Consider the following 17,031-nt stretch of genomic DNA (forward strand, 5'->3'; position numbering starts at 1 on the left):
GAAGTGGGAGAAAAACGGGTGTGAGTTACATACATACAAACATACAAGTGAAGCTAATAAAAGCGTGTTAAAAACACATCAAAATCCGTTGCGTAATTTATAAAATTTAAGCATACATAGGGATATAGGGACAGAGAAGGTTTGTTTTATACTATGTAGTGATGTTACGATATACATATTTTATATTTATTTACTATAGAATAGCTTTGAGAATATGAATATTTTTATATAAATTATAAATTTTATTAAAATTTGAATTTTCAGTAAAATGTCAGGCATTGTCGTAGATAAAAAAACATTTTTTGTTTTTCGTCAGATGAAAATAAAAATGCTTTCAAAAGTTATTGTCATGTGAGTTTTCTATTGTTATTATATTCCGGAATCCTGTATCCAGAAATATATTAAACCCTCACTGGTACAAAGCAGTAAATAAATAACATTGAATAAGGTAGAATGGTATATTCCCGACATTATTGATGGCATACGTAAATAAGTTTCAAAGAGCTAGCTAGCTGTCTTCTAAGAATTCTGACGCCGAAGTTTTCCAATTCGCGCGAAGTCAATACCCGCCAACTTGCTAGGCTTCCATGATATTAGCTATATACTTATCAAACTTGAATTATATTCCAGAAAACTTTCCGCCGGATTTGCCTTAAATGTATACAGAAAAGAAATGTGAAATAACACGTTTTTGTAATTTCCATTTATTTATTTAGATTTATTGAGATTTGAATATGGATTACGCGATACGTCTTCTGCTCAGAATACTAAATGGCATTAGAACTTTGTCAAATAAGGTCAAATGAAAAAGCTTTTTAAATTATACATCCAATAAGTGAGCACGTCATTTTCTTTTCGTTGTCATCAGACAAAATGGATCAATATAAAAATAGTACATATAGAAATCACTTTGCTAAGAATACAAAAGGCTTCGGTAATCTAGACGATATTTTAGACTGAATAATGTATAAAAAATAAAAAGAACTGCTTCAAACGATAGGAAACCCTACAAAGATAGTATGAAATATTGATTGTAGGAACGGGAAACTTGAATAGTTTTTGTGAAAAACGAGATTTATCTTCCATTGTTACTCCCACGTTTTGACCTTTACGACTCCTTTGAGACGTCTTGTATGGTTTTTCTTATTCGAGATTTACAAAGAGTTCTTGAGGCTTAAAGTAATAATTACGATCCTTTCTACTGCATATTTAACAAAAATGTGCTAGTTTGCGAAGTGGAGTGTATAGTATAGTAGAAGTACATACATTTTGCAAAAAAGGACACACACATGCGTACTAAGTCATGTCTACTAAGAGTCAACATTTGCAGGTAAAAATAAATTAAAACAACATGACAGCGTGGTGGTAAAGCTAAAAGTCAGATTTGATAAACAGGAATCCAAGTAATATAAAACATTTAGAAATTAAAAACTTTTTAACGGATTTTAAACACAATTTATTCATTATATTATTAACCCAACGTTTTGAACACTTTACAGCGAGCGTGGTCACGGGGAGACTCATTTTTTCAATTTTTTTTCAATGTATCAAACACAAGAAAATAGTAATATAAAACGTATTAATATATACACGAAATTATTATAAATACACTTACAAATTATCCTACTAATATTATAAATGCGAAAGTTTGTATGGATGTGTGTGCGTTTGTTGCTCTTTCAGGCAAAAACTACTGAACCGATTGCAATGAAATTTGGTACGTAGACAGCTGGACTACTGGAATAACATATAGGCATCTTTTTATCCCGATATTCCTACGGGATACGGACTTACGCGGGTGAAACCGCGGGGCGCAGCTAGTATTAAATATCTCCGTAAAAAATTGTTCTCATCAGTGTTAAATATTCGATTTTTTTTTTCAATTTATCGAATAAATAAATTGACAGTATCTATTTGCAATCACAAAATAACAGTTAATACGGTAAGTACCGAATGCCTATAACAAAAGAACAATGTAAGATATTTGTGTTTGTCTATCTTTTTGTTAATCTCCGAACTGCTTATTGCTGGCTGCATTGAATTTTCATAGATTTTGTAAATGAATTAAGAAGTGAAGTGGGATATTTTCATGCTGGTAACGTATTGCAAAGAAACAAATGTTATGGTGGGTTTCCATGCTTGCCAAGGCTTGACAAGCATCCACAAGGCACAAGCGTCCACAAATCTCGCTTGGGATTTGGAAGTCGTTTACATGCTTGTGAATGCGTCAGTGTGCTACGTACATCCAAGCATGGCGGACACCGAACTTGTATCGGCTATTACGTTTGGTTTAACCTACTTTTATTTCAAATATAAACAAAGCAAAACAAAAGCAAATTTTAATTCCTTTACTGGCTTCCCCATTAACTGGGCAAGACGACTCCAAGCATCTGCAACTTTCTTTTTATCTTTATGGTTAACATCTTTGGGGTTCCAGATACAGCTTTCGGTCTGGTAATATTCCAAAAACGATAAACTCTCTTCGTTCGACCAGCCACTCATTTTGAAGTCAGAACTAGACGTGCGTTCGTCGCGAGATCACAACGGCTACTAAGCGCGCGCCAACGTGTGAACGCGTCGCAAGCGCTTGCCGCAAGCACCCTTTGATCTGTGTCCAAAAACCGACACTAGACCGGATCGGAGACAAGCGTTCACAAGCTCACGCAAGCCAAGCCAAACACCCTCTTTACACGCTTGTGTTTGTAGACGCTTGTCAAGCCTTGGCAAGCATGGAAACCCACCATTAGGAATAACAGAGAGAATGAGTTGTCAATTGAAACAAATGGAATACATAGTAAATCAAAGTAAAATCATAAATTAAATAGATTAACTCATGCAATTCTTCTTTTGTACATATAATCACAATCAATATCGTTTCAAGGTTATAATAATTAAATATAAATGATCACAGTGAATAAATTAACTTAACCTACATTTTACCGTTGTTATGTAATCTTAGTGACCCGGAGAGGAGACCTTGGAAAAATATCTCTGAATGCAATACCTATTGAGAAAATAATAAATATAAATCTTTATTTGTAGACATGCAGTAATATGAGTACGAGAGCTTAGAAACTATTAATTAAGTAATCACCTTAATTAGAATAAAATTATTATAGTATTATATTATCTGTGGTAAAATTAAGAAAGTAAAATCGAGAGCGACAGAAGACGGCAATTTTTTTACGTTTTTGTTAATACAGAAGGAGGATTCTTATAAGTTAAAAAGTTGTTGCAAGATTTTATAAATTGTAATTAAAAATATTAGTTTATATGTTTACAATTATTAAAATTGAGAATCAAAATCTATTTGGATTGTAGTAAATAAATGTAAAAATTATTTTTAAATCTTATGATTTTGTATTAATGTTTTTCTATGGTTCTTCATTTATACTATTGCAAATATCAACTGTGTAGCAAGATTCCATATTTATATTCGGTTTTATATATAAAATCCTTGTGAAGAACAGTGGAAGCAATAAATAATTATTGTTTTATAGAAACGTATATTTGTCTATTTATTGTAAAATAAATAATATTTGTTTTGCAACAATTGTATGCATTTCCAAAGCTTTGAAACAAAAGAATAGCTGATGTAATAATGTGAGCGAGTTTTCAATTGATAAATTATTCAAGCTCAGAGCTCTGTCTGCTTCAGTAATTAATGAAATTTTCTTAATGATTGTCCATGGATGGACCATTATCTTTAATGAGCAATTACGTTGTCCCTTCGCAACCCTGGAAATTGAGGTCTGTTCCCGCTGTCTGCACCTTTTATTATGTTTTTTTTCATAATTTTTCAGTCACGTGCCGCTATGAAATATCGAATTCCAGTTTACTGGAAAAGATTGTTTGTTATAATAACATTAAGTTTTTTTATTAATGTTATTAACATGAGGCCTGTGTCCCAGCAGTGGGAACATATATGGGCTGATAATAACATTAAAAATATGTAATAAATGATATACTTTTTTAAAGTGATGGATTGTTTGAATCGAAAGGAATATAAAGTACAAGCCAGTTATCGATTTAAAAAAAAATAACAGCCATAAGTATATAACAACTATGAATCTACATGCTACGACCAACCCCGTCTCGCTTCATTATGAATTCTCCCATAACTTGTGTTTTGTAAAAGTTAAAGTGACTTTAGCAGTTACCTGTAATATTTAATATTGTGCCTTTTACACAGAAGTAACCAGCTAGAATCATTGTTCTACTCCACAAAGGGGCTTACGTTCATAAATCACAAAAGGCATGATCTAAGCTCACACAATAGATGGTAAGCAATTGTGGTACGTGCTTGGTTTTATAAAGTAATCAGACCAGGGTAGGCTTATAGTAATATTCTTGTATATGACTAGACGCATGCCCTGGCTGTACTAGAGATTTGAAGTAAGGTATATTCAAGTAATGCATGTTATATGTATTTTGACACGGATTTAAAATTAGAATTATCTATATGAAGTTTTAAAATTTTGCTTGTATGCAGGTCTTTTGTGATCTGAACCTCAAGTTAAATTCAGTAGATCCTTTGAGGTCAAATAAAGATTTAAGAGAAAATAATCTAATACACGTCTTTGTAGTCTGGACCGCTCTCGAAACAAAGACGTTTAAATAAGGATAATATTTTCAATACAAAGGTTTCACCGTCTAGACAGACGTAGATGCTTAAAGAAGTTGTAGATGGAATGGGATGGCCTTGAATGTTTATTTATTATAGTATTTTATTATGTTTGACTTTCCGCGAGAATTATACATTTAGAAATTAAAGATCAGTCTCCACGTGACCACGCTCGCTGTAAAGTGTTCGTAACGTCGGGTTAAATAATATAAGGAATAAATCGCGTGTAAAATCTGTTTTTTTATTATTAATACTATTGATACTATTTTAAACCATTTTCTTCTATCAGCTATAGACTTATATATACTATCAACTTGCTATGGACACGTAACACTTCTTTTCTTAAGCTGTTGTTTTCTTATACGTTCGTTTCTAAGATGTAATATTACAGGCAGATAACCCAAGACATTAATGTCTCTTATAACCCTTGCTTACCAGTTGAATAATACAAGTATTTTCTTACTTTATTTTTACTACTGTTCGAACATTAGACCTCATTATGCTTTGACTAAGTTCACGACTCGAAGGTAAGAAGTTTGCGGGCAATTTCCGACGTGTTCCTAAAACTTTGCTTGTTTGAACGTTGTTAGAAATTCACAACGAGTGCACGCCTTTGCGCCGTATCATTTTTTGCAGACGTATTATGGAAGAAATGACAGATTATGGGGCTTTGAAAACGAAACTGTAGTTATAGAGTACATGGAGCGTGCGTCTGGCAAACTAATGATTTGAAGTGAAGTGAGGCAAACATTTTTGACATCGCTGCTATTTTATTTTGTAATTTACCAAAACTTTGGACATAAATTGGTTTGGTATGTATATTTCTTTAAATGCCAATTCTGAGGGTGACTTTGTAATCGGAAACATAGCAGCAAAGAACAAAATTTGTACGATTTTTTTTAATTGATTATGTTTTTGATGCACCTAACGCGAATACTATAGAAATTAAATACTAAGAACGCATGTAAGAGCGATTTATTCATTATTATAATGTGTATCAACGTATCAAATGAATTGAAAAGTCTTAAATTTCTAAAACTTTGTACCTTCAATTACAGGATAGCTCTGATTAGTCGCTGCTTTCACCGTAAAAGAGGATGACGTAAATACTCTGAAGCATCTATATACATTTATATAATGGTAAAAATTGAGCCCATAAAATAGCTCTGTATCACGGGTCCGAATCGGACGAGATCGAAGGAGACCGACATTGTAGTAAGTGATCGTCTGTGGAGGTATTTCTAGTAAAAGGCTTTTAGGAGTAGACACTGATGTTTTTATTCGACAAATGCTCTAGCTGGACGTGTGCCATATGCCAATACTATAATTATAATACATAAGTTATAAATATAATTAAAGGTTCTGAAAATATTTGTAGCATTGAAATGAACTTTTAATCATACTCTCCTACTATATTTTACTTAAATATCCATATTTTGGTGTGTAAAAGTCAATGTCAATATAAATAAATTTTATAAATATTTATATCACAATAAATAATTGTTTTTAATCACACGGGAGGCACCAGCTTTCAAATAAATTGAGAACCTTCTCATTTTTGAAGTTGGTTGAAAATGAACGGAACAGAGTTCTTCGGAATACGTGAATACAGTGAAAGTAGATTCATAAATCGTTTATCATTAAAATTTATAACCAGACATGTCAATGAATGCTTGAAGGTTATTTCAATATTTAGCAATACTGCCGAAGTCAAGGAAACCAGCTGTTATGCAATATTATGTACATAAATCGATTTTCCTGAACACAAACCGTAAATTATAAAGGCGATTACTTGTAAGGGCTTTCGAGATTTACTTTGAACTTCGCCGTTGTAAATTCTACTTCATTGACTTCAAGTGGGGCTCAATATGTACTCATTAAGGATCTACTGTAATAATATTATGTAATGAAATAACATAACTCTTATTTTACTATTATTAGTACTTATACTTTTGTAAGATGCATATTTTACGATTCCGTTTTTGTCCAGCGGTAAAACTTTTATTTATAGTTTATACCTATTCTTATCAACAGTATTTCTTACGTTCATTCAATAAATAAATAAGATATCTTTTCTCCATATATATAAATGATAAGAATAAGGCAGAACAGCGTTTGCCAGAGCAGCTATAGTATTATTTAACATATTTACGAGTATTATGTTAGAATCAGTGGCAAAACCATTTTTACATTAACTCAGGTTAAGACACGGTAGGAGTCACGATCAATAGCTAGCTAGTTGTATTTGAAAACCGTTAGACCGTTTCATTTAATAAAGATAGAATGATTTGTTGCGTAAACTCCCCCGGGCTATAAAAGCAGACGATCGATTATGCAAGGCGCTAGGGAGGGAAGCCTGGCTTGTACTGGCGAGGAAGAATATGTTTTGTTGACTTTCAATCATAGGAAAATGAGAGAATCTTTTCGAATATAGACAATAAACGTGGTTGTGAGGATATATAATAGACACGGAAAGAACGCGAATTTCCTGATTATAATTTTCATATCGCAGTCGGTGCTTAAAACAAATAAGAGATTGAATCTTATTTTTTATTATAACTATCGAGTTCGATTCAATTTTATATTTGACTTATTTTTGAGATATTTTTTTTTATTTCATCACCGTCAAAACCTTACATGTGACACTCTTCATTTTAGTTCAGTTAGTTAGTTCACTTAACTGTCAGGCCACAGATACACAAATAAAAAAGTTATTATAACATTGAGTGATTAAAAACAATTAGAATTATAGATATAAAACGTAATGCAGATCAAATAAAAGATTATGTTGCACATGAACGAAAAGCGATATTTCTTTCACAAAACATACAATGAAATAATATTTTTCATGGCAATCCGATTTATGCCTTGTAATTCTCATTCACAAGGAAATAAATACATTGTTCATAGATACGATCGCCGTCTCAATCTCGAGCTTATTTTTTATCGCAAGAAATGAGATCGGAGGGACCGGTGAATATTGCCAGTATAATAAAGTGAAACTGATCCTTCGAAAAATAAAAAATGTTGCTAGAATGGTTGCTAGGCAACTTGAAAGATATATTTTTAAGTGTACTATGTGTAATGTTGTAAAATGGAGGGAAAATGTTTCTGTAAAAAACCATGAACATTTAATAAATAATCAAAATTCATTGTTTAATGAACGTGATTCAAATCTTTTTTTTTTTTTTTTTTATGTCATAGCGGGCAACTGAGCTGGTGGATCGCCTGATGATAAGCGATCACCACCGCCCATGAACATTCGCAAAGGTTGGGCCTCTGCGAATGCGCTGCCCGCTTTTTTGGGATAAGGGAAAAGGAATGGATTAACGACTGGAAAGAAGGAATGGACTGGGACGGGCGAAGAAAAGGAAACGGGCCTCCACATTAGCTATGCATTACGAGTTTCGATTATATTTAAATGCTCAATCATGCAAGCCATTCGGATTATGTAACACATGGGGAACTAGCTGCGTCCCGCGGTTTCACCCGCGTAAATCTGTATCCCGTAGGAATATCGGGATAAAGAGTTGCTTATGTGTTATTCCAATTGTCCAGCTATTTACGTACCAAATTATATTGCATTCGGTTCTGTAGTTTTTGCGTGAAAGAGTAACAAACATACACACATCCTCACGAACTTTCGCATTTATAATATTAGTAGGATTTAACATCGCTACAATTATTCCTGTACCGAATGAACGGGTAACAGGAATTCAGTCGAGCAATCCATTTATTTATATGTGTCTACATAAACCTTTTATATTGGCTGTCAGCGGCAGATCGCTTGCGATATGTTTGCAGTTGTGTAGTAAATATGTGTCCATTTCTTTGACTATTTATTCGAAACAAGTTACCTGAATGTTTGCATATTATAGTATATATGCCACTTGTGTGGATTAACTACTTTTATATATTTGTAACATTTACATGCAGACAATGATTTTAAAAATTCTTACACCATTAAAAGCTGTAACTTCACTGAGTGACATCTATCTATCTTCTTCTTCTATATATATAAAATTCTCGTGTCACAGTTTTCGTTGCCATACTCCTCCGAAACGGCTTGACCGATTCCTCTGAAATTTGGTAAGCATATTGGGTAGGTCTGAGAATCGGCCAACATCTATTTTTTATCCCGATATTCCTACGGGATACGGACTTACGCGGGTGAAACCGCGGGGCGCAGCTAGTAGATTATATATGTACCACTGACGAAGCCGAGGCGAACAACTTGTGTATTATTATTTAATAAGGTTCAGTGTGGTATTTATTTTGAAGTAGTGACTCGTTTATTTATGATATTATCATTATTAAACATAGAATTAAACAAAATAACCTTCGGGTAACCTTATCAGTAGCCTACAGAGAGCTACAGATTACATAATGTAATGACAGATTTTTAAGCATTGATATAAATATCTTATAGTAAAAAATGTACCTAAGCTTATGTACAAGTCAATTATAATAAGAATAAAGCCATTTAGGTCTGAATAATACAAGAAACAGGACAAGAAACTCCTTTGATTTTAGACACTTATGAGTAAAGTGCAAATATGGACCAAAACGTAAGCTAATTCAACTTAACGTTCACAACACTATAATGTATAAAACTAAACATACACCTAGCCACCACTAAGTATCCACTAAGTACTAAACAGCAAATGTGTCTCACAAACAGCTCTCCAAGCTAGCTACAAACTCGTTACAGCGACAATTATCCTCATAATGTTTTAGCACTTATCACATTGTGATAGAAGCTAATTTCGCCCGCATCATTTTGCTCCCTATTATGTATCTCTGTTGCCAGGCTGTTAGAAGCGCCCCTAATGCACACTAATGGAATCAATTTTCCGTGTTTTGTAAACGGGACCGGGATTTTCTATATATTCGGTAGCTAATTTGCTTTATCGGAAATCGTTTAGCCTCGAATAATGGTTGTTAACTGTTTACAGGGTTTAGTTATGTTGTAAAGTCAATATAAACTCTGGAAAGCTGATGAGAATGGCATTGCCAAAAAAGGTGCAGTCTATCTATTGAAGCGTTGTTTAAAAACGACACATAATTAGAAAATGTTTACTTTATAATTATTCATGAGCATAATAGTTTATGTTTATTTTGTATATAATATCCCGGATATTTTGATATGATACGATTTCCAATGAAGAACTCTGAAACATTAATAGCAGATACCTATTCTGTATTGATCAACAAAATCAATCGCTAAAGGAAGTGGAGAAGGGTACCTCTTTTCAAGGTCGGAATTTAGTATGGATATAACAGTTTTGCGTAGTATCCTGGCAAGTGTTTGTCAATGGAAAGAACGACTACTGTTTCTTGGAAATGATTAATGATTTCTGCATTGAGAAAAAGTGTCCTGTCTTGGCTAGAAGCTAAAGAGAAACCTAAGGGGTTTCTCTCACCCTAACTGGAAGAAATTATTGTAGCCCTATATTTCTCGATAAGTTAATGAGTTATATATATACCATCATACCATAATACAAAAATAACTTACCAGAACCATTATCATTTCATGTGCGCTATTATTGTCATACAGATACTATGCACATATTATAAAAATTCTTGTTGGAACAGCTCCTTTTATCATGGACTATATATTGCATATAATGAAAATCAATAAAAAATAATAAATATTTTCAACTTTTCTAATGACAGCCTTCAGTTTAACTAGACGTACGAAGAATAACAAAAAAGGTAGAAAAAGGGTTGAAAAAGCGGTATGTGAAGAATGACTCCACACAAAAGGAAAAATATTTCGAAGTTATGCATGCTGTCTAACATATACACACGCATACATGAATTTCAGGTTTTTTGATGTGGAATGAATGGAAAAATATACCAAAATTTTTCCATAGCCCAGTTCTCAATTATGAATTTGTTTACCCAATGACTTTCGTTAAAGTGATATTTATTCAACAAAGAACTCTGAATTGGAATTGATAATATAAGCAAGGGTTACATAGTAAGAGTAGGCATCGTTTGCTAGAGTTTTGACGGATATTATTTAATGATATTTAAGAGTCTTCATACCGCGTTTTGACCGTCTCCTTGGTGCAGTGGTTAACGCGTGAGCGTAGAACCGAGGGGTCCTGGGTTTAATTCCCGGTGAGGACGCACAAAAAAATGTCTCGGTCTGGCAGGACACAGAAGGCTGATCACCTACTTGTCCCTAAAGAAAAATCGATCACTGAAACAGATGTACATCATCTGCCCCATACCCTACTAGGGGACACGGGACTTCACTTAAGTTTTAAGCAAATTAGTACATGTAACCAACACCATTATGATTATCTATCTGTCTTGCATTTAATCTTACAAACTATTCAAGGGAACGTTCACAATACTTGAAATGGTTTGCGGACAGCGGTTACCGTTTCGTTACCTCGGCTCCCTATAAAGCCTCAAGCGGACAGCGCTCCAACCTCAAAACTTGTTATAAAAATACAACCTATTTGGCGCAGTTTCAAACCGAAATTTGTAAAGGTCTTATTCAGAATTTTTGTTGCAATCCAAAAGTATGTTAATGCACTGAGAATAGCATTGTTATATAGTGTTTTGCTACACAGTTTAAATTAGTTCATTTCCCTGTTTATTTATTGTAATCGTGAATATTTTTACTTATCTCCATTGCTATGAAGAAGTCTATTTCCTTGCTTGTGTAGCTCTAATCTCATGAACCAGTGGACCAATTTTAAAAATCTCTCACCGTTAAGATAAAATTATCTTAGTTCCAGAAAAAGTTGATTATAACAGTTCTGCACATGATATTTTTGCACAATTTGTTACAAGTGGGTAGCGTATATCGTTGTTTTCACAAATAAAGCGATCCTTTTAACCTCATACACTCTTCGACCGCTGCGCTGTGAACATAATCCGATCCTTGTAAGCTGATTATTCCCTCCTCACCTTCGGCGTTCTCTGAACACATCTTTCTCTTAAAAATGTATGAAAATCTACAGAACTCGGAGCCAACGGGAAGTATTATATTAAGTTTCAAGAATATGGGAGATGAAACAACAAGATCGGAGGTTATGATAGTATTTAAAAGTCTATTTTTTAGTATATATCAAAAAATCTCCAACTGGTTTGTATTGACTATTATATGTACAATGGTGGTTAGTTCATTGTTTTATAAGTCCTGACTAAGAGACAGTCTAGAAAATCAATGAATGAATTTTTTACTACAGTGTATTATCAATATATCTTTGTTTATATAAATATATAATATGTTATATTTCTTGCCAAACTTCATAGTAGGTAGTGCTGTGTTTACTAATTAGCTGTAGTATCTGCATGGTATGGAACGAAAAGGTTCATTGCACACCCAAATGTTTTCAGGCATTTAGAGGTTATAAAAATAAAATACGCTTACATTAACATAGCAAAACACAACACCCTTTTTATATTGTCGGGTTATAAAGTACGCGTTGTGTACCACAAAATGCACATCTGTGAGTCGCGATAAGCGCTTCGAAGCGAGTTAATATTTTATTTGCTCCGAAGAAAATCTCATTATACATTCGCATGTAAGAGACGATAATAAATATAAATAATATAGTTATTTTATATTCGAATAATCTGTACTATGTAATATTATACAGCTGAAGTTTATTTGGTTGAACGCGCTAATCTCTCGAAGTACTTATCCGATTTGAAAAATTATTTTGGTGTTAGGTAGCCTATTTATTGAGAAAGCCTGTAGGCCATATATGTACCTTTAGTTTTTACTATATATGATAATTATTGAGTGTTTTCTATTTATTTAGAGATAGCTGGGTATATCATACAGTATCTAGGCCCATCTAGGCATTGCCTATGGTTCAGATAAAGCCTGTAGCATTCAGAGATCAATAAAAAAAAACCATATCCAACTATTCAGTTTAAGTTCGTGTTCTAACAAACAAACTCTTCAGCTTTATGTTATTAGTATAGATACTGTGCAATCTGTGACAATTATGTACCTTCGTCACATGGACTAGCATCATAACAGATACCGGTAATGTTATTTAAATTCCCGCATATAATCTGAATGGTAATATAATATTGCGATGACAAACAGGAGACAGGGTGAAACTTGAGAGGAATTCATTAAAGGGGGGCTGGCAACGCATCCACCCTCGCGTATCAAGGGTTTCTGACGTGGAATCGTTTGAAATTCACGCTTAATAATTTTGATGTCATTTCGGTGGGAACTGTACGTAATACTGATTCTGAGTATAAGTAACTGTTTACTGGTAAGTGGGAAGAGTAACATGTATCTAATCTATAATCATATCATAAAACTGAGGAGTTTGAATGTTTGGTTGAACGCTCCAATATTAAGAGCTAATGCCACACACAGCTAGTTGGATAAAGGATTGAGAGAAATAAAGGAAAAGACTGACCGACTCCGTAAGATATGCCCAGCTATCTCTAAATAGTAACAAAAAATAATCGTATATAAAATAATCATGGAAACCACGGAACGCTAGAGTACTTGATATAATTATACCTCTTAAATAATAATCATACTACGGTTTAATTAAAGTTTTTAATTCATTACAATAAATTGTTATAAAATTCATGATTTGAATGTGAACAGTCTAGTACTTAATAAACCTTCTTGTAATAAAAATGTTTCAGCAATGTATTTATAAAATTTGTATACATTTGAATAATTGCTTTTAAATTTCAACACTTATCAGTATTATGAAGATAATTACCCTAGATGCATAGTTAAATTGCCTTTTTAGCAAAAACCCACAATAAATTAGGTCACTATTAATATGCAAAGGGTGGTAAGCTCATTTATTATTCCAGCCACATATTTCTGTTACTTTCTTGACGTTTTAAGTGATATACGTAATTTTATACAGAATGGTCTATTTTGATAAGAATTTTTCATGTCACGTTGAAATAAATTGTATTATGATTATACGTGACGCGTCAGAGCTAATAATACTTAGACCTTTTAAGAGAAAAGACGGAAAAAATATTTCTGGTAGTCATTCGTACCCATGTCTGTGTTAAATTGAAGTGACGTGCCTTGACCAATTTCGTCCCAGAATCCTTATAATACATTGAGTTTCTTCAGTCCTTTCTTGTTTATTTGATGTTATTTTCTCACTCTTCACGCTTCTTTTTTTATTCAGGATTTGCAAGCATTTGACCATCGCTTCGAAGAAAAGGCAGAAAAGAAATAAAAACAATATAACAACAAAAACAGTATACAACAAATACAGCCGAACACAAAAAAATATACAGCCGAATTGATAATCTCCATTTTGTTTTAAGTCCGTTGAAATAAACTGATTTATAAAGAAAAAAAGATAATTTGTTTCCACTACACACCACACTTCTTAGCTATGGATTTTACAACAACACTGAAAATGTTGGGCGTTTAAAGATCTAATGATGGGATTATAATATACCTAAATATAGGAAATATATACATTACGAAATAACAAAAGTTAACCAAATAAAAAGCCTTCAATAGAACAATTATTCGTTTATTACTTTTCCAGGGAACAATAACTGAAAATAGCTTCAGACTAATAAACTGTAAGAAGCAATAAGCTGAGTAATTAAAACCTTAATTAAAGAACGAAGCGATGCAGCAAAGCCCAGATAGATATTTATACTCCAAGAATTTTTCATCATTTTAATATCAAAGTCGAAGCATGCCCACCCTACCCTACTTCAGAATTACTGAAAAGCCTTTTTTTAACATGCTTCTACATACATCTTTGAGTTTAGGCAAAATATCATAATTATGCGAAAAAGGAGCGTTTTAATTTCGGATTCTTCTTTGCAGAAGAAAAGATGCGAGGACTGTTAATGATACGTTATTTAAATTAATAAAAAAGGAAAACTTACGACAAAATTATATAATTGCATGATGAGTAATATTTCCTATATTTGAGCTTTTTTAAATAATAATATCATGTGATAAAATTGTGAACAATAAGACAAAAAGACTTTCATCGACTACGTCATTAGAACAATGTTCTAACAATGGAGTAAACAAAATAGCATCGGAATCAGCGGTGGTGTTTATTTTGACAATCTAAAGATTACTCCACGTATTTTGTCTTTTTAGAAATTATTTCTGTAACAAGCCAACGAAATTTTCCTTCTCTCGAAGTTTGTTTTGATTCTACACAGCTCAAGTTATTAGGTTTATATCACTCCAAGATATAAAGATTACCTACGTTATTCTTCAAACGATTTTTAATTATCTCAAAAATGAAGCGGCTCAACAATAATTGAAAAGCGGATAAACTCAAATCAATGTAAACATAAATCCAGTTTATTTGATGATTGGACTTTTATTACGGCATTTGTTTGATAAAATATTATGGTGTAACTAAAGCGTCGTTCAGCTTTCTCAACACTTTAACTTCACTTGTATTTTTAAACTTTATTGTTCTTTCAACATAACATAGGTACAATAAAGAATTTATGCTAAAATATACAGCATAGAAGGCGGCCTTATGACTTACAGTGATCTTGTCCAGGTTCAACCAACAGAACATGTGAAAACAAAAAACTAAAGAGGAGATACGTAAAAAGTTAAAGCAGTGAAACATAAGTAAGTTATAGTATAAATATATACACACTAATATAAGTAATACACCATAAAAGACCCTGTATGTTTGTATATTATCGACTTGTTTAGACTCGATTTTAAACCACTTTGAATTACTGATTGTATTAAAATTTATACCCTTATCAAGAATAGGTGACAATACAATAATTTTTAAAAGTCCGGTGTCTTTTTTTGAATTCTATAAAAAGAAAAACCTTCCTTAAAAAACTTTTTTACCTCAGTAGTACGAAACGTAACGAAATCCCACTGGCTTCGACCAACAAGTTTTGGTTCCTGCAAGTTATTTAAATCTCGAAATTTACAGATAACACTTTGATGTTTGCCTAACCTACTTACCAGAAGCTGCTTCGAGAAGTCCTTGAGGGTCGGAGGCTTCATCGGCAGCAACGGTTGCTATGGCAACGAGGACCACCCACAGCCGGCCCGCCATCCTGCTGGGAAGAAATTTTTAGTCCTTAAAAGTTTTCCTTATGTTTTTGAGGTAGTGTCTGAAGGAATTTGTTTGTAGCTTTATATCTTTTAGTACATATGTGCCGGCATGTTCTTTTTTATATTGACAATTTATTGTTCTTACTTTTTCTTTTAGGTAACAAGCACGCGATTTTAAAAAGTAATATGCGTTATTAAAGATTATAATGCATCCCAATTTAGGACATCAATTATAGATACAGTGAAGTGTATAATTATATATTCCATCATCAGCTTTCAGGCAAAATTAAATTGGTTTCACGAAGCGTTTCCAATATAAGCGGCTTAAAAACTTTCCATAAACCCACCCAGTTCATTAATAATTGTATACACTTACACACACTCGCACACACACTCCGCGGCCAAAGTGTACCGTTGTTACGTCATTGCGTAACTAAAATCATTATTTTAGAATCATCGTAATACAGAATAAATGCAATCTTTTGTAGCTAGGTCTTCTATGTAATATTAAAAATCCAATCAAGCACAGTGCACGGAGAAGAATGGAAGGCAATTATTCTATTCTTCGTGGAGCCAAGGAGTGTGCATGCAATGTATAAAACATTAAACCGTCACAATACGAGATTTAAAGTGTCAGTTGCAGTTGTTACGTAACATAAACTTTCAGCCGAATTGTATAGTTGCTAGCTGTGCCCCGCGGTTTCACTCACGTCGTACTTTTTGCCCTTAACCTTTCTCCATAAATGGACTCTCTAAAACTGAAATAATTTTTCAAATCGGACCAGCTGTTTTTAAGATAAGCGTCTTCAAACAAAAAATCTCTTCAGCTTAATTTTATAAGTGTAAATGTATGTTGAATAAATAATAACGATTATAGGATCAGGTACATTATTTTAGTTTGTATAATGCGAAATGCTAAGATTGTCCCGATAATTAAATGTCGTTGGATAAAAATAAGGAAACAATTATGATTTTACGCACACCAAATAATAAGACTTAGTATATAAGCAAGTGATGCCTCATGACGAATGTCTTTATAAAATGTCTTGTTCTTTCTTATTTCACAAATGCGAAAGTGTGTCACACCGTAGTACATGTGCATGTTATTTCTTTGTGCTTAAAGGCCTGGAGGAAATTGTGATAGTTTCAAATCCGTAGTAGGTAGTATAAAAAATAATCAACAATGCTTTTTAAATATAGCGTTAATAGAAATAGATTGTTTTTATAGCTGCATTAAATATTTTACAAAAATACAACAATATTTTTTTATTTGTACAGTTAATATAGTATGTTATCTGTGGTACAGTTCAGGCGAAGTAAGAACGAGTGGGTACTGAAAATATATATATATATTACATAGCATAAGTTC

The 17,031-nt window shown here is 32.9% G+C and overlaps 1 protein-coding gene across 2 annotated transcripts in view; it reads right to left on the bottom strand.

The window, feature by feature from the left end:
• Positions 1-17,031, bottom strand: part of LOC119832624 (thrombospondin type-1 domain-containing protein 7A-like) — a 61,144-nt gene that overhangs the window by 25,502 nt on the left and 18,611 nt on the right. Inside the window, exon 2 of one of the 2 annotated variants that reach the window (XM_038356311.1) lies at positions 15,570-15,664. In XM_038356311.1, the coding sequence (XP_038212239.1) occupies positions 15,570-15,663 (94 nt within the window). In that variant the 5' untranslated portion in view covers position 15,664. Of the gene's footprint in view, positions 1-15,569; positions 15,668-17,031 lie in introns of both variants that reach the window. The other variant, XM_038356312.1, reaches the window with a different exon arrangement.

Source organism: Zerene cesonia, chromosome 15, assembly GCF_012273895.1.
Source record: "Zerene cesonia ecotype Mississippi chromosome 15, Zerene_cesonia_1.1, whole genome shotgun sequence".
Taxonomy (NCBI): domain Eukaryota; kingdom Metazoa; phylum Arthropoda; class Insecta; order Lepidoptera; family Pieridae; genus Zerene; species Zerene cesonia.